Genomic DNA, 18237 nt, shown 5'->3' with positions numbered 1-18237 from the left:
AACAAATAATAAAGTAACAATTAAAATATCACATCATTGTCACAGAGTAATAAGTATTAAAAATATTAGTAATATCAAGTATTGGTGACTATGAATGGAACTGAGTATTCGTGGGCTCTTTTTCTTCATCTTCTTAAAGCAGCCCCTTTAGCATATCTTGCAAAGCTGGTTTGGTGGAGGTGTATTCTTTTAGCTTTCTTTTGTCTGGGAAAATCCTTATTTCACCTTCCATTTTCATTGAGAGCCCTGCTGGGCAGAGCAGTCTTGGCTGCAGTCCTTTGCTTTTCATGACTTGGAATATTTCCTGCCATTCCTTTCTGGCTTGCAGGGTTTCTGTTGAGAGGTCAGCTGCTAGCCGTACCGGGGCTCCCTAATATGTTACTACCTGTTTCTCCCTTGCTGCCTTTAGGATTCTCTGTTTGTTTTTGATATTTGCCATTTCAATTATGATGTGTCTTAGAGTGGGCCTCAATAGGGTCCGCTTTTGGGACCCTCTGTGCTTCCTGGACTTGTGTCACATTTTCTCTTCTCCAATTAGGGAAGTTTTCCATCATTACTTTTTCAAACAGGTTCTCTATCCCTTCCTCCTCCTCTTCTCCTTCTGGTATCCCTATTATACGGATATTATTACATTTCAGGTTGCCCTGTATATCCATCAACTCTTATTCATTCTTTTGGAGTCTTTTTACAATTTCTTGCTCTTTCTGGGAGCCTTTTTCTACCTTGTCCTCCAGCTCACTGATTTGATCCTCTGCTTCATTGAGCTGCTTTTGATTCCTTCTACTGTGCTCTTCAATTCAGAAATTGTATTCTTCATTTCCTCTTGCCTCTTATTGATAGTTTCTATGTCCTTTTTCATGCTGATATAATTTTCAGTAAGTTCCTCTTAGTTTTTTGTAATTCTCTCTGAGCTCACCGAGCTCATTGAGCTTCCTTATAACATTGTTTTGAAGTCAATATCTGATAGTTTACTTGCCTCTATTTCATTTAATTCTTTTTGTGGGAATTTCTCCTTTCTCTTCGCCTGAGGGTGCTTCTTTTTCTTCCCATTATTTGTGAGACTCTTCTTTTTTCCTTCTGTTTCTTAAATTCATCTTTCTTTGTTTCCTTACTTTGTGGTGTGACCTTCTATGGTAGGAGACTACTGGGTTTTTTTTCTTTCCGGATCTGCCTCTGATAATGTCAGATATTGACCCTGTGTGACCTTAGGCAGTCTTTTTGAGACTTCCAGGAATCTACTGTTTGGGGCTCTCTCCTTCAGCTGTTAATCTAGTCATTCTGCACACAGCAGGCCTGCTTAGAGACACCACAGGGCACGGCAGATTCCCTCCTGTGTGCAGGGTCATTGGGCCCTCTCACACTGCTGCCACTCAGGGGAGTGGTCTGCCTGAGCCAGATGGCTGCTGCTGTATGGGGAATCACTGGGATTCTGCTAGCTACTCTCTCAGTTCTCTCCCCAAAGCCTCCATCTATAGTATTTCATCAAGCCTTTCTAGACCACTCTGCACCCCCTTTAGTCAGGGATCTACTATCTGTGGTTGCCACTCTGTACTCAGCCATCAGGCTTTAGCACTACTGGGCCAGGGCCGAGTCCCTCCTGAGTGGGGGCTATTTTTTCCTCTCATGCTGTTGCTGCTCAGGGGAGTGGTATGCCAGAGCAAGATGGCTGCTGTGGTATGGGGGATGAGTCAGCACTGGGATCCTGTTGGCTACTCTCTCAGTTCTCTCCCCAAAGCCTCCTTCCTCAGTCTCCCCTCAAGCATCTCCAGCCCACTCTGCCCCCACCTTTGGCAGAGCCTAGGATAAGTGGCTGCTAAGAAAAATTTATGCACTGGCCCTTTAAATGGTTCTTGCAACTACAGCCACCTGTCTCTGGCAGAGAGAAACCCTTCCGCTTTTTGCAGCTTTCTGTTATGTGTGTACTTTTTGGGCTCTGGTGCTGTAGGCTGAAGATCCCCACTTATGGTTTAGACCCTGCTCTTCAGGAGCATCCAACTGGCTATTTCAATATCCCTCTGGTGCTGCTGCCCATGGGCACCCCGCCCACCTTCTCAAGTTTCTACCACACTCCTTACCAGTTAGGTTGTGCTAAAGCTAATTCTTCTGTCTGTCTGAGGTTATAAGGCTCCTCTCTCACTAGTGTTCAGTTGTTTGTTCCAGGTGATTTCTCCACAATTTAGTTGTAATTCCAGATTGGTCCTGGGAGGAGATCAGTGTGACTTTCACTCACTCCTCCACCATCTTTATTCTCTGACTGTGTGGCCTTCCTTGGTAGGTTATGTAACTTGGGCTGACCCTTAAATCCATACCCACAACATAAAAGGACATGCCCAGTAGTTTGCCTACCTAATGCTAAAGAATAAACCACAAGATATTTCTTTCCCTAAACAGGCTGAATAGTGGATTGAATTGACTAGATATTAGAAACAATTAGAAAAATGGTATGAAAATTATGATTTTGCCTCTGAGACAGGTACTTTCAAAGTATAGAGGTAAACATGTTTTATGGAAGATTTTTTTGACTCATTCATCTAGCCTTATCTCGAGGGGAAGTTAAGAACCCCATGTAATAGATAAAGGTATAAAAAATATGGACCATGCTTCATACAGTGAAAATGATGAGTAACTATGAGTTTCAACAGGAAGGGTAGAGATTAACAAAGAGAATTAATGTAGTCAAGATGGGGGGTGAAATTGTGGGCCAACACAATTAACTCCTTTTCCAAGTTATGGTAAATTAAATATAGAGCTAGAAGAGTTGAAGGGTAGAAAATCTACCATAAAATGTCTCAAAGCAAAGAGAAATTGATAGTATATGACTTCAGTCAAACTCTTTGTGTATTGTATAGCATAATAGTAGGTTAGAATTAACTGAAGAAATAACAGTCATAAAGGTGAACTTCTTAAAAAGGATTTTTGTGCTTTCCTTTATACTGAACATTTTAGGAAAACATTTATAAATTTTCCTTTATTAGGCAAAGATTGTTTAGGTTCTCAGTTATCTGAGAATTCCTGATATTCCACAGTAGTTCATAATCAAATGACACATGCTTACATGGTAATTTCCAACATCATTTCTAGAACATGTTAATACAACCATTGAATACTCTAATACATTTTCCAAAAAGACAAAGTTTCTTCAATCTACCATAAATAAGCCTGGTTAAGGAGAGCTGGTTCTGTGGAAAGAAGCTAGGAATGCACTCTTACAGCCAGTCATCATGTACTGTGCACTGTAATTTAACTTTAGGAAGTTAGAGGGTAAACAGTGACAACTTGTCACTTTATTTTACTTTTGCAACTAGCTGAATAGATTCAAAATTCTTTACCCAAAATGATTATTCTTTGTTTTTCATTCAGGAAAAAAAAGTGACCCAAAAGTTATTTTTCTAGAACAGAAATATTCTGGTAAAGACCTCTGAATTGTTTGCATCTTTGCGTTATGGTTTTGCTGAATTATTGAACATTTTAAATCTGAATTCAAAATAGATAGCTTCTAACTTTAGTATCTATAAGTGTTTTAAAAATATAATAATGAGTAGAAATATTTGAAAGCACACAGCTGTCAAATGAACCCATTACAGAAGTTAGCAAACAGACATTCCTGGCATTTCAGTCTTCTAAAAATACAGGAGTCAGCTGAGGTCCACTTTGCACAGACCAGCTTGAGACATAACTAGCCCACATACATATTACATATAAATTTACAAATATAAATTATAACTCTAAAAACATTTTTTGTATAGGTTGCCTTGTGCTAATATTAAAGGATTTAACTGGAGTAAAGGGATTTATGGCCAGTTGTAATAAAAAGAACTTGGTCTTGTTCTAACCACTGGTCTTGAGTTCAGTGTCAAATAGGTGGAAGGACCTCGAAAACTTTATGGTTGTCAAGGGAATGTCTCTACTTAAGGTATTTCCTTGTAACATTGCCCTGGAAGTTGAAGCAGTAGAATGATCAAACTGCAACTTCTGACCAGTGTCCCCAGGGTGAAGTGCCTGTGCTTCAGCTTTGCTCTTTGCAAAACCTACAGGACTATGAAAAACAGAATATATCTTGGATATATTTGTTGGGTTGAGCTGCAAGGAAAATGGCTCTGGAGAGAATATGACCATATGCCAGTTGCTCCTTCTTTTGGGGGTCTCACCAATCAGCTGGATGGGGTGGGGTTAGGAGATGAGAAACAGAAGAGAAGAAGATGTGGGTTCTGTGTAAAAGAAATTTCTAATTTTGTTGGGAAATGAGGTAGGCCCTCAAGAAGAAGCCTTGACAACACAGGACCATATCATCAGACACTGAATGGAGGGCAGAGAAAAGAATGATTTTCAAGGGCTGTAGGAATCCATCCAGGCTCTTGAGAGGAAGAGCAGCTTCAGCTGGGCAATGTAAGACAAATAGAGGCTCCCTATATTTAAGGGCTGGTTTCTACTGAGAGAAACTACAGGAAGGAAGCCAGAGATGAATAAGCATGGTGTGTTTTGTGGAGTGATGATGAGACCTTCTCCCAGACTTAAAGGATGTTGGAAAGCAATTAAAAAAAAAAGTGTGCCATGTGTATTGAGCCTTCCAAAGTGAGGCAAAGAATTTAAACTTGAGAGTGGAAAATGAAATAGCAGGATTTAGAGGAAGTGAGTCTTGTGGTAGCTGGAGGGCCATTACAGAATGGAGAGCTGTGATTTGCTGGTGCAGGAGGGAGGCTGGGAGGGTAGAGAATTTCAGTGTCCAAGTGGCCAGATATCTGCCTTCCTCCTCAGGCAGCCAGTGACCATCACCTCCTGGCCTTGGCTGCTTGGAGGGAAGAAGTATAAATAGTACATCTCTGATCCTCTCTCAGGAAGCAATTGTGGCTTGTTGATGCTGATGAAATCTGATGTGAGCAGAAGGCCTCTGGCTGAAAGTAGGGACTGGTTGCTTCAAGTAGCAACCAGTCCCTACTTTCAGCCAGTTTCTTTTCTGGCAAATGATGATACATATCTTCAAGATATTTAAGTCCTCAGGCGAGTGAGTTGCTTTTTTCTTCCTTTATTCGAGTCATTTCTTGGTAGTACCAAGAATGTTCTTGAGTGTTACATCAACAATTGGGAAAAAGGAAAAACACATTGCTTTCTAAGTGATAATCCAGTTTTTTTTTTTTCAAAACCAACAGACATTTATTGTAATCTACTAGGCAACATGGAAAAAGTGAATCATAATAAGTGTGATGCTTAACTATAAGGAGTTTATAATCTAGCAGAAAAGAGTAAAGAAAAACCCCCCCACAAAACTTGCAATGTAGTAGCTATAAAGCTATTGGTGAGGTAGGAAAAAATGAAGTGGATTTTCTCCAGGACACACTCTGATTAGCAGGGAGATTCTGACTTACTCTCCCATGGGTGAAACATAAAAGACTTACCCAAAATGTCAGGAGCTCTGGCTTCTGGTATTGCGTCTGGTATTTTGTGTGACTGTGAGTGAATGGGTTCAATTTTGAGTTTCTCACAACACAGGTAAGGGGGTTATCAGGGCCTATACTCTTAAAAGACCTGTGTGCCCAGTGTCTTGTCAGCCAGTTTTCCTGGAGATTCTGGCTGTAAATATTACTGCAAATAGAAGTAGAGCACTTTCTTGACTTATTTTTTACTTTCTGGTTTTGTAGAAAGTGAGGTAGGGTGCAAGCTGTCACTTCTCATTTCAGTTGGCTCAGCGGCCCTCAGAAATGTGTTCGAAAAAATTTTACCCAGCAAACGTGAAATGCCTAGCATTTTTGAAACTTTAATTAAAGTAAAACTATGTAAAGACTGTAGAATTTTCAGAAACCAAGCAACAGTATAGTCTCATCACTTTAGAGGCACAAAATACGTATGAAGTTATTACACACACATATGCACACATGTGTGTACACACACCACACAGGTTGTAGCCTCTTTGAGAAAATTCCTTTGAGTCTCATGGTACATCAAATGTGTATGTGTGGGAAGGAAGGGGAGGAGGAATTAGAAAGTGAGGACTTTGGTAGTATGGGAGGAAGGTGTCCTTAGGTAGGGCACCTGTACTGATGGGTGGGTCCTTCCATGGCATTGCTCCACAACAGGGCCTTAAAAGGTAACTAAGTTCACAACAGCAGCTACAGGCATCAGTAATACAAGCAGAGTGTGTTGGATGGCAACCAATTGATTCAAAACTATCTTATAGATGATATCTAAAAAGTGGTGTTTTAGGAGTAAGTCCTGCAATACTTTTGAAGTCTCCTCTCAGTTACTTATAGAAAAAGTTTTCCTGACAACACTCTGTTCTTAAAGCCTTTTGTTTAAAGTTATTAACTATAATGTTAAAATAAATAAATACACATTGCTATTAACTATCCACTTTGGTACACAGAAGAAATGTCCTTTCTAGAAGGCTAGGTGGAGTGTTCTGTGGCCACAGTGATGATGATAAGTGTGCAGGGGTCTTGACAGTACACCCTCTTCCTCCCACAGGTCCTGTACAACTTGTTCAAGTCTTTCTGCCTGATGAAAACCATTGAGACCATTGACGTGTTTGCTGGGATCGCCAACTTCTTTGTTGTGGGAATTGGTGGCGTGTTGATTGGTGTCTTCCTGGGATTTATAGCAGCATTTACTACTCGGTTCACACATAACATACGGGTGATCGAGCCACTCTTTGTCTTCCTGTACAGTTACCTGTCCTACATTACAGCCGAAATGTTTCACCTCTCAGGTATCATGGCGTAAGTATTTAATTCTTTGTTAAAAGCAAGTAATGATGACATATCATTGGATTCCTGTATTCCAAGTAAACATGTTAAAGTTAAATAAGTTATATAAAAAGTAAGTTTAACTATGTTGTTTTAAAAACAATTAAAAACAGCTTTTTCTTACTCTGTTTCAAAGAAATGAAAACATACATCAGCCAAGTTTATACTGGTATTAAGATGGAAAACTAGTTAAAAGTTGTCTGTTGGGTCTTATATGAAATATGGTAATGCAACTGTTGGGGTTGACTGTCAGGTACCAAAAGTTTTCTGAGTTTGATGTGCATTTAGTGATGCTCAGGTCGGGGAGTGCTCCAACCTTTTGCAACAAGGTTGCATCACATAAACTGTGTTTGGAGCTCTCGTATTTTTATATATGAATCCATTTAAATAACCTTAGTAGTGGAAAACCTTCATTCTGGGTGGTATATTTTATTTTAATTAATAGATTAATGCCATTCATAGTAATATTCAATGAATAAGGCATGTAATCATGTAATTTTAGTTTAGCTTTTTAAATAAAGAGGCATAATTATAAATCAGGAAATGTAAAAGCAAGAAATTATTTCTTTATTAAAGATGCAGTTAGTGTATCATTCACTAACTGATTCAGAAGGATGTTCTCACAAGTAGGCTGAAGACTTGTAGTGTTTGGATCCAGTGTTAGCCTTTGAAGGAGGCTACTCATTGGGTGTGGATATTTTTATAGCTTCCAAAAATAAGCTTAGTATAGTGTTTTCACACTCAGCATGGGGTCAATGAGAAATACTTAATAATGCAATGCCTTTAAATGTTTATTTGACAAATATTTATTTACAGCTTAATATATGCTAAGCCCTATGTAAAGGCCTGCAATACTTTTTCAGAGTTTTGCTCTTGTAAACATAAGTCTAGTTCTTCTGGAAGTTTTCTCTTACAGATTTAGGTCATGCTTTGATTAAGGACTATTTTGTTTTTTGCCTCCTATCACACTTTTTTTGTCAGAAGAGATGAAATTTGTGGTAGAGGAAGTCAAGTGCCTCTGAACCAGGAGATAAATCCAATAGTAATGAAAGCCATAAGCTGAAAAGTTGGGTGGTTTTCTGTTTCACAGAGAACCTAAATAAAGCAACATATTAATCCTGTTTGACCCAGTAATGCAATGTCCAGCATCTTCCTGGTTGCTATTCATATCATTTGTATGACTTCCAGTTTCCTCACTGTTTTTTGACCAGTGTGACTGAAAGTGTATGACCATCTCATTACCAGGTCCCTAAAAAAATGATGTTCCCAGCAACAATTTGTGTTGAGTAGAACCTTGACTATATTTTCACCATATGCATATATAAATATTCTAGAACACCTAGACAGGTATTAAACGTGTTTGTCAATTTTCTTGATTTTTGAGGGCAGGAATTGGGATGGGACAATCCAGAATATGGGGGACAGTTGGATTGTTGGATGAAGTTTGTGTCCTGGTGCATTTCTGTTTACAAATGACCATGAGGCCCAGATGCTGAAAGGCTTGTGCTGCAAGTCCTGATCTCCTGTGAAGATGGGTTCATTGGTTTACTTACTCTGGGAACTGGAAAACCAGGGAAAATAAAGCCACATATTCCTGGTAAATAGCACAGGTCATTCCTACTGAAGTTCATTGTTGAATGAAAAACATTACTTTTGTTTGCAACTTCAAAGTAAGCATTTATTTTACAACTTAGTGTACAGAAAAGACCTTTATTACATTTAAACAACTATCATCATTGTACACTGTGCACTAAAATAATAAACTAACCATAAGGTAAGACATCACAAGAAATTGAAACATTTTTGGATCTAGAACTCCATGCACGCTCATGTTGCAGTGTTTGTTCTGAGAAGTCACACCGTGTTTTCTAATGCGGGGTAATTAGTATACTATTCCAAACTCAATTGTGTGTGATACCTCTATATGATGTAAATCACAGATGTGCCTGTTCCCCTTTGAAAAGTACATTGTGTGCATTTTTCAGTGTAATTACTTTACTTACCTTGGGACATTGGACCAGGGAATCCAGTACAATAAATTTAAAATTGCATATCCATGCACACCTCTTTTATAGAACTAGTAATTTTTCCACATTTAAATTGTACTGGTTTAGAAATTCCTATCATACTTATTGCTTATTGAACTTTCTTTTTCAATTTACAAACACATTTTAAGGTTAATGAGAGTGAAGACATGTGATGTACTGCACTGAGCATGCTCAGTAATTTTTTTTTTCTTTTTCTTTTTTGCTTGAGAGAAATGGTCAGCCCCATAGAAAGGAAAATGGACCAAGGGGTTAGGAAACTAGTAATAAAATATGGGGTCATGAAACTTGTTATATCTGTGTTTTGTATGCTGTCCTCCTTCTCTCACTCCCCTACCTTTTCCCATCCATCTCACTTTCATCTCCCTTCTTCTTCTGATTGCCTTGCAGATTCTGGATCCCCTTGTTCCTCAACTTTGTCTTGGTGGACTCTAGGGCAGTCTTTTCTAAAATAAGATCATTTAATGAATAAGTAGTTAATATAAAAATCTGATAATAAGAAACATCCTTTATATAGCACAAGAAGTGGGTCTGGGGTTTAAAAATGCAATCAGCCTTTCAGGTAAGAAAATACTTGGCAGAATTTCAGCAAATTGATTACTTTGGAAAGGTTTTAGAAACAGTGTACTTCTGGCATTCACAAAGCCTACCACTGTGGCTGGGTTTTATTTTTGTTTGTTTGTTTTTCTGTGTCATGAACTTATGGTTTGCTGTGATTTTCAGTGACAAAAAGTAACTTAAATTATACAAGGTAGAATTATAGCTGTCTTCTCCTCCTCTGTCTTTTAAGTTATTTGGAGAGCTGACTTGGCATTCTTAGATTTGGTTTCCCCTTCATGGTCTCTTCTAATAATTTAAAACCTAATTTAATGCTAAGGAATTATTTACTAATAATTTAATGCTAATTAATTATTTATATCTCCCTGTGTGTTCAGGGTGGTTTTAGTAGCAAACACCAAGAGAGTAGAGGAAATACCCTGTTTTCTAATATACTTCTGCTCATTTCTATACTGCAATGAATTTTGCAGTTGTGAAAGTGTGTATTTCATAATACATTTTCACAACACTGAAGCTAAAGCTAAAGTTTTTATAGTCCCCTGCACAAGACACTTCATATCTAATGGCATCGAGCACCTTTGAATATCACAGCACTATAGTAGGGGATATAGAGGTAGCTAAATAGTTATTAATTTTTGAATTTATGTCCTGTTTAATGTTTTTGGCTTTATTCAGAAAAATACTCAGAAACAGAATACTGATGATTCCACATTGTCCTCTTTCTTTACCCAAGGATACTAAGAGATGCTTAGGGTGATTCCTACACTCAGATACACAACACAGTGAACTGAAGTGACACTTTCTTTCCCCCTGTGGAAAGTTAGGCTTTTTTCTGGTCTTTGCTTTGTACCCCACACATTCTCCTGTGCTCAAGCCAATGGGACACTGAAAACATTATTTTGAAAAGGGGAATGTTTGGTCTCCACAGCAGCTCACAGCCTGCCTACGGAGGAAATGCTGATTTCTCTTTGATGTGCTCCAGGGATTTCAAAAACTCATTAAATACATCTTCAGATAAAAGAGTAGGCACCGATATTACTTAGTTTTGTTTTCATGGATTAATAATTCCTTAGTCTTCCTCTCTTGGGGGCACTTAAAATATATTCTATTTGCTGTTTCAATTATTCTAGAAGAATTACAAAGAAAGAAATGGTAGTTATTAGTCTTATGTTATGAATGACTAAATTGAGCTCAGGTATACAGAAACAAGGCTGCAAGGTGATACCTGAAGCCTGGGTTTCCACTTATCAGGCCAGTCTAGGGTATGTCCCAGTATCTACTTCATAAATCAATACAAGCACATTTTAATGAATTTTTAAAATGAGAATTTAACAAGAATTTCCGGGATGATAGGCTCAGGAATGATGCTCAGAGCAGGCTAAGCTGACTGTGCTGAGGCAGTCACTTATCACTGCTGAAAAGGTGAAGAACATTTTCTTTCTTCTTCTTGTTTTTGTGTGAGTCAGTCATTATCATCTACTTAAAGCTTTGAGAAAACTAGGAAAGCATGTCTTTGCTTGTCATTTTGAAACTTCTATCCTGGTTTCTCTTTCTGGGCCTAGCATTTGTAGCATTTAGGAGACCATCTCTTCAAGGTACAGTCCCATGAACTCATAGCTTTATGTACCAGATTGTTCATTATTACAGAATGTTCAGGTGTACTGGTATTCTCCAAAAAGAACACATGGCAATGCAGGGCATTCATAAAACATACATAAAGCATTGTGTACACACACACACACACACACAAACACGAGTAAGAGAGATTTCTTTAGTTCATTTTTTGTAGACCAGTCTCATGTTTTATGCATGTTTTTCTTAATGTCAGACTATGATCAGGAGCTTTAACAAACCAATCGTATAGTGCAACTTGTATAATTACTCATTTATACACTCCCTGGCCTGGCCTCTGTGCAAACTCAATTGGTCTTAAAGCCTCTCTAAATGGAGAACAAGCAACCATGTCAGCTTATTTCTAGTTTGAACTTTTAAACTTCAAATTCACCTCCATCCCAACATCCATGCTATCCCCTGCACACACACAACACTTTTTTCTTTGTTTTAGAAGAAATGGCCATTAAAGACTGAGGATGCAGTATAAGAATTGTCTTAGTCCTCCAGCCAGCACTCTAAAGTAGCTTTTGGCCTCCGAACAGAAATCTTATTACTACCCCTAAACCAAATACAAATTCTAAATGGGTGGTGGGGAGAGAGTCAGTAAAATAAGGAAGAAAATTACTAAATAATTGGAAAACAAATCATTGCTTCCTCAATTTTCTGGATAACTTTAGGAAAAAAAGTAAAAAACAAAGAAACAAACAAAATTATTATTATTTTTTAAAATGATATATCTTTTATTTGTCTTTATATAGTTTTTTTCCCTAACCTGAACTGCAGGATAAATGACAGGAGGAAATTTGAAATTACAAACCATTTTTTCAAGCTTTACTAAGGTACAATGAAAATATAACATTGTATAAGGAAGAAGACGGCTGCAGCAGAGCAGGTGGAAGCTGCTCTCAGGCCCAAACCACATTTACAGCTAAATTTCAGAGCAATCAATCTGAAAAACCAATTAAAGACTAGTTGATCTAAAATATTATAACAAAGGGTTACAGAAGAAACCACATGGAAACTGGTAAGAAGGGCAGAGACATGGAAAGGGTTAGACACCCCTGCCTCAGGTGCAGCAGCAGCTGGGAAGCCAGAGGGATATCTAGCTGCAAAACTCTCTCCCCCTAGAAACATGGGGTCTCAAATCCATGCAGGGATCCACTACCCAGAGCAACAGAGATGAGAAGAGGAGCCTTCATAGCATGAGGTGGTGAAAATCGGTGGGAGTCAGTCTACATGGGATACTCAGACTGAACCCACACAGGGAAAAGCACTCCCTATTGTTATAACACCAGCCTGGGAAGTTCACTGTCCAGACTCCACCTTTTGGCAAGGCCACACTGCCATACTCCATTCTTGTGGAAGTCTGCTGGCTACACATAGGAGTGACTTTAAGGGGTCGTCTATCTTCTGGGAAGACTTTCAGCAGAGACCCAGTGACTAAACTGTGTGGTTTAGGAAAAAGGACAAGCCTCCCTGATCTCCAGCTCACAGCCAGCACTCCTCTCCCACTTGAGCCACTCCACCTGCCTCTTGCTGTTGAGTTCCATGGCAGAGGGGAGCTGTGTTGAGCTGGAACTTTCAGCCCTGTCCAGCTGTGTTCGGAGGTGCAGAGGATTCACACAGGGCTGAGAATTTCACCTCTGCCCTGCTGGGTTCGGAACACATGTAGAGCTGGGACTTTCAGCCCCACCCTACTGAGACCAGCCTAGTGGAGAGATCAGAGTGCTGTGCAGGGCTGAACTTCAGCTCCACCTTGTTTGTTTTGGGGGTGCGAGGAAACCAGAGATCTGGGCAGAGCTGGGATTTTTCAAACTGTGTCTCATGGGGAGGTTTCTGTCTGGGAGCCAGAAGGTCAAGTGATGGCCTCTATGTCTGCATTGCAAGGAGGCAAATCCAAGCTTCCCTGTGAGATCAGCCCTGACACCCTGGGAAGAAGTGCCTTGCCCCTTTCTACAGGCTTACCATCACCATCCTCAATGGGAGACTGTTTGGATCAGCCCTGCCAAGTCCCAGCTACACCCTGAAGGGTTCAGTTCACTGTGGGGAAGGGAGAGAGGTTCAGAGTGGGGACATTCAAAATGTGAGACCTTTAGAGGCTATTGTCTGGGACCAGGACAAAGTGCTTAGTACCCTCCTGCAGGGTGGGCCTGCATCACACCCATTGGGAGACTCTTTGATCTGTGCCCCTGCACCCAGAGGAGCTGAGCTTCCTCCTGCAAAGGGGACAGCTGGCTGTACTCAACATGAACCTTCAGTCAGCCCCACCTTGGAGGAACTAGAGTTGGAGACTCTGATGGAGACTGAGGGATTTTTCTTTGAGGCAGGGGATACTTTCCCCTCATGAAATATATGACTGCATGATCCCCAAATAGGGGACCCACTCTCCCTATCTCAGCTAGCCTGGACTTATACTACAGTCTTTCTTTGGAAGGCTCTGGAAGAAGAGAGTGAGCAAGGGATAGAGAACCTGTTTGAAAAAATAATGGCAGAAAACTTCCTTAATCTGAGGAAGAAAAAACTCATGCAAGTTCAGGAAGTACATAGAGCCCCAATCAAGATGAAACAAAAGAGACACACAGAAAGACACATCAAAATTAAAATGGCAAAGATTAAAGACAAAGAGAGAATCTTTTTTTAGTTTAATCTTTATTGTATTTTTTGCATTACCATTTAGTCCCCTTACACCCCCTCCCCCAAGTAATCACCACACTGTTGTCCCTATCCATGAGTCCTTTCACCTTTTTGCTCAATACATCCACTCCCTAACCACCCCTACTAGCTGTCATCTACTCTCCATCTATGAGTCTGTCTCTGTTTTGCTTGTTAGTTCAGCTTGTTCATTAGATACCACATATATGTGAAATCATATGGTATTTGTCTTCCTCTGACTGGCTTATTTCACTTAGCATAATGTCAAAGGCAGAAAGAGAGAGGCAATTGGTTACCTACAGGAAGATCCCAAAAGACTGTCAGCTGATTTCTCAACAAAAATACTTTAGGCCAGAAGGCATAAAGTTCTCAAAGTGATAAAAAACAAAGACATACAACTGAGACTACTCTACCTCACAAGTCTATCATTTAAAATTGAAAGCAAAATAAAGATCTTCCCAGATTAAAAAAAAAAAAGAGGCTAAAGGTGTTCATTATTACCAAAACAGTATTGCAGGAAATATTAAGGGGACTGCTTTAAGAAGAAGAAATAGAACATAGGTATAAAGAAAAATGGCAATAAATATGTATCAGTAATTACCTTAAATGTAAATGGATTAATGCTCTAACTCAAAAAACATAAGGTAGCTGAATAGATAAAAAACATGAACCATATATATGCTGTCTACAAGAGACCCACCTCAGAACAAAACATACATGCAGGCAAAAATTATAGGGATGGAATAAAATACTTAATACAAATGGAAATGAAAAAAAGCTGGGTTAGCAATACTTATATGTAACAAAATAGACTTCAAAACAAAGGCCACAATGAGAGACAAAGAAGGTCACTACATGATACTAAAGAGAATGATCCAAAAAGAGGAGATAATTCATGTAATTATATATGTACCCCAAATAGAAGCATGTAAGTATATAAAGAAAATCTTGGTGAACTTGAAGGGAGAGCTTGACAGCAATAAATTTATAGTAGGGGATTTTAACACCCCACTGTCATCAATGGATAACTATTCCAGACAAAAAGAAATCAACAAAGACACAGTGACCTTAAACAATAAACTAGATCAAATTGATTTAATTGATATTTACAGAACATTTCTTCCCAAAGCTGCAGAATATACGTTCTTCTCAAGTGTACATAAAACATTCTCAAAAATAGATCACATGCTAGGATACAAAATAATTCTTAACAAATTCTAGATTTTAAAAATCACATCAACCATCTTCTTGAATAACCATAGCATGAAACTATAAATCAACTAAAATAAAAAACTAAAAAACATTAAAACTCATGGAGGTTAAATAGCATGTTATTAAACAATGAGTGGGTTAACAATGAGATCAAGGAAGAAATCAAAATTACTTGGAAACAAGTGAAAATGGACACACAACAACTCAAAATCTATTGGACACAGCAAAAGCAGTCCTGATTGGAAAGTTCATATCATTACAGACCTACCTGAAGAAGCAAGAAAAATCTCAAGTAAACAATCTAACCCTACACCTAAAGGAAGTAGGAAAAGAACAACAAATAGAGACCACAGTAAGTCGAAGAAAGGACATACTAAAAATTAGAGTGAAAATAAATGACAGAGACTAAAAGAAATCAATAACAAAATGATGAATGAGACCAAGAGCTGGTACTTTGCAAAGATAAACAAGATAAACCTTTAACTAGACTCAGCAAGAAAAAAAAAAGAAACTGAAATAAATTCAATCAGAAATGAAAGAGAACTAGTAACAACAGACACCACAGAAATACAAAGGATTGTAGGAACATATGAACAAATATATGCCAACACATTGAACAACTGGGGCAAAATGGACAAATTCTTAGAAACATAAAATGTTCCAAAATAGGAAAAATCAGAAAACCTGAATATATCCATTACAACTAATGAAATTAAAGCAGTTAATCAAAAAAAAAAACAAAAATAAAACAGCAAAAAAAAAAAAAAAAAAAAAAAACCCAACAAACAAAAGTCTTGGACTGAATAGCTTCACAGGTGAATTTTACCAAACATTCAAAGAAGAACTAACACCTCTCCTTCTCAAACTATTTGAAAAATTCAAGAGGAGGGATAACTTCCAAGCTCTTTTTTATAAAGCCAACATTATCCTAATTTCAAAACCAGATAAAGATAGTACAAAGAAAGTAAATTATAGGCCAATATTCCTGAAGAACATAAATGCTAAAATCTTCAACACAATATTAGCAGATCCAGTAGTATATTAAAAACATTATACACCATGATCAAGTGGGATTTATCCTGGAGATGCAAGGTTGGTACAATATTCACAAATCAATAAATGTAATACTTCATATTAAAAATGAAAGATAAAAATGACATGATCATACCAATAGATGCTAACAAAGTTCAATAAAATTCACATCAGAAACTCTCAGCAAAGTGGGAATAGAGGGATCAAACTTCAACATAATAAAGAACATATGAAAAACCTATAGCCAACATCTTAATGGGAGAAAACTAAAAGCGTTTCCCTTAGGATCAGGAACAAGACAAAGATGTCCACTTTTACCACTCTTATTCAACATAGTCATGGATCCTAGCCACAATAATCACACAAAAAGAAGAAATAAAATGCATCCAAATTGGAAAGGAGGAAATAAAAGCGTCGTTTTTTGCATACGACTGATATTGTACATAGAAAACCCTGAAGACTCCATCAAAATAACTTACTAGATCTAATAAATAAATTGGATAAAGTAGAAGGATACAAAATTCATATTCAGAAAATGGTGGCAGTCTTATACACCAATAATGAACTATCAAAAAGAGAAACTAAGAAAACAATCTCATTTACTATTGCAACAAAAAATAAGGCACCTAGGAATAAATTTAACCAAGGAGATAGAAGACCTGTACTTGGAAAACTATAAGACATTGAAGAAAGAAACCGAGGAAGATACAAATAAGTGGAACCATATACTATGTACATAGACTGGAAGAATTCACATCATTAAAATATCCATACTAGCTAAAACAATCTATAGATTTAATGCAACTCCTATTAAAACACCAATGGCATATTCCACAAATCTAGAACAAATATTCCAAAAATGTATATGAAACCCAGAAAGACTACAAATAACCTCAGCAATCTTGAGAAGGAAGAACAAAGTTGTAGGTATCATACCTGATATCAAACTATACTACAAGGCCACTTTAGTCAAAACAGCCTGGTACTGGCATAAGCACAGGCATATAAATCAGTGGAACAGAAGAAAGAGCCCAGAAATAAAACCATGTCTTTATGGTCAATGAATATGTGACAAAGAGGGAAAGAACATATGATGGAGTAAAACAGACTCTTCAATAAATGGTTTTGGGGAAATTGGTCAGGTATATTAAAAAACATGGAACTAGGGCACCAAGTTACATCATACACCAGAAAAAACTCAAAATGAATAAAAGACTTAAATGTAAGTCATGAATCCATAAAAATCCTACAAGAAAACATTGGCCATAAAATCTCAGACAACTCTTGTAGCAATATTTTTGCTGATATATATCCTAGAGTAGGCCAAGGAAAACAACAACAACGAAAGTATACAAATGGGACTATATTAAATTAAAAAAATTTCTGCACAACAAAAGATACCATCAGCAAAATGAAAATGAAACCCACTGTATGTATGGAAGAACATATTTGCCAATGATACATCTGGTAAGGGGTTAATTTATAAAACATGTAAATAATTTACACAATTCAACACCAGAAAGAAAACCCAATTAAAAAATGGGCAAAGGATCTGAATAAACGCTTCTCCAAAGAGGATATACAGATGGCCAACAGACATATGAAAAAATGCTTAACATCACTAGCCACCAGAGAGATGAAAATTAAAAATCACAATGAATTATTCACCTCACACCTGCCAGAATGGCTACCATAAATAAATCAACAACAAGTGCTGGAGAGGATGTGGAAAAAAGGGAACCCTTGGCCACCATTTGTAGGAATGCAGATTGGTTCAGCCACTGTGGAAAATATTTTCCTCAAAAAATTGAAAAATGCAATTTCCTTTTGACCCAGTGACTCCAATCCTGGGAATATATCCTAAGAATCCTGAAACACCAATTCAAAAGAATATATAAACCCTTAAATTCATAGCAGTGTTATTTATAGTAGTCCAGATTGGAAATATTCCAAGAAACCATCAGTAGATGAGTGGATAAAAAAGCTGTGGTACATTTACACAGTGGAGAACTACACAGATGTATAAAAGAAAGAATTCTTACCTTTGCAACTGCATGGATGGACACGGTGATTATTATGCTAAATGAAATAAGCCAGTTAGTGAAAGACAAATAACATATGATCTAACTTATATTGGAATCTAATGAACAAAATAAACTTATAAACAAGACAGAAATAGAATAGACTGGAAGAATTCCAGTCTATTCTAAATAAATCAACAATGCCTTGGAAGAGTTCCAAGGCATTGGCACATGGAACTGACTGACAGTTGTGGGTAAGGGGGGACTGAACAAAAGAAGGTGAAGGGATTAACCAAAGAACACATATGCATAACCCACTGACACATTCAACAGTGTGGTGATAGTCAAAGGGATAGGGGAGCAAGG

At 37.8% G+C, this 18237-nt stretch overlaps 1 protein-coding gene across 1 annotated transcript in view; it reads left to right on the top strand.

Moving 5' to 3' along the window:
- SLC9A2 (solute carrier family 9 member A2) overlaps nt 1-18237 on the top strand; it is a 104993-nt gene that overhangs the window by 43380 nt on the left and 43376 nt on the right. Inside the window, exon 3 of the mRNA XM_054577972.1 lies at nt 6460-6710. Coding sequence (XP_054433947.1) covers nt 6460-6710 — 251 coding nt within the window. The remainder of the gene's footprint in view (nt 1-6459; nt 6711-18237) is intronic.

The sequence above is a fragment of the Pteronotus mesoamericanus genome, unplaced genomic scaffold (assembly GCF_021234165.1).
Source record: "Pteronotus mesoamericanus isolate MK-2021 breed Mesoamerican mustached bat unplaced genomic scaffold, CSHL_Meso_final contig_48, whole genome shotgun sequence".
NCBI lineage: Eukaryota > Metazoa > Chordata > Mammalia > Chiroptera > Mormoopidae > Pteronotus > Pteronotus mesoamericanus.
This window is presented reverse-complemented; position numbering and strand designations above follow the sequence as displayed.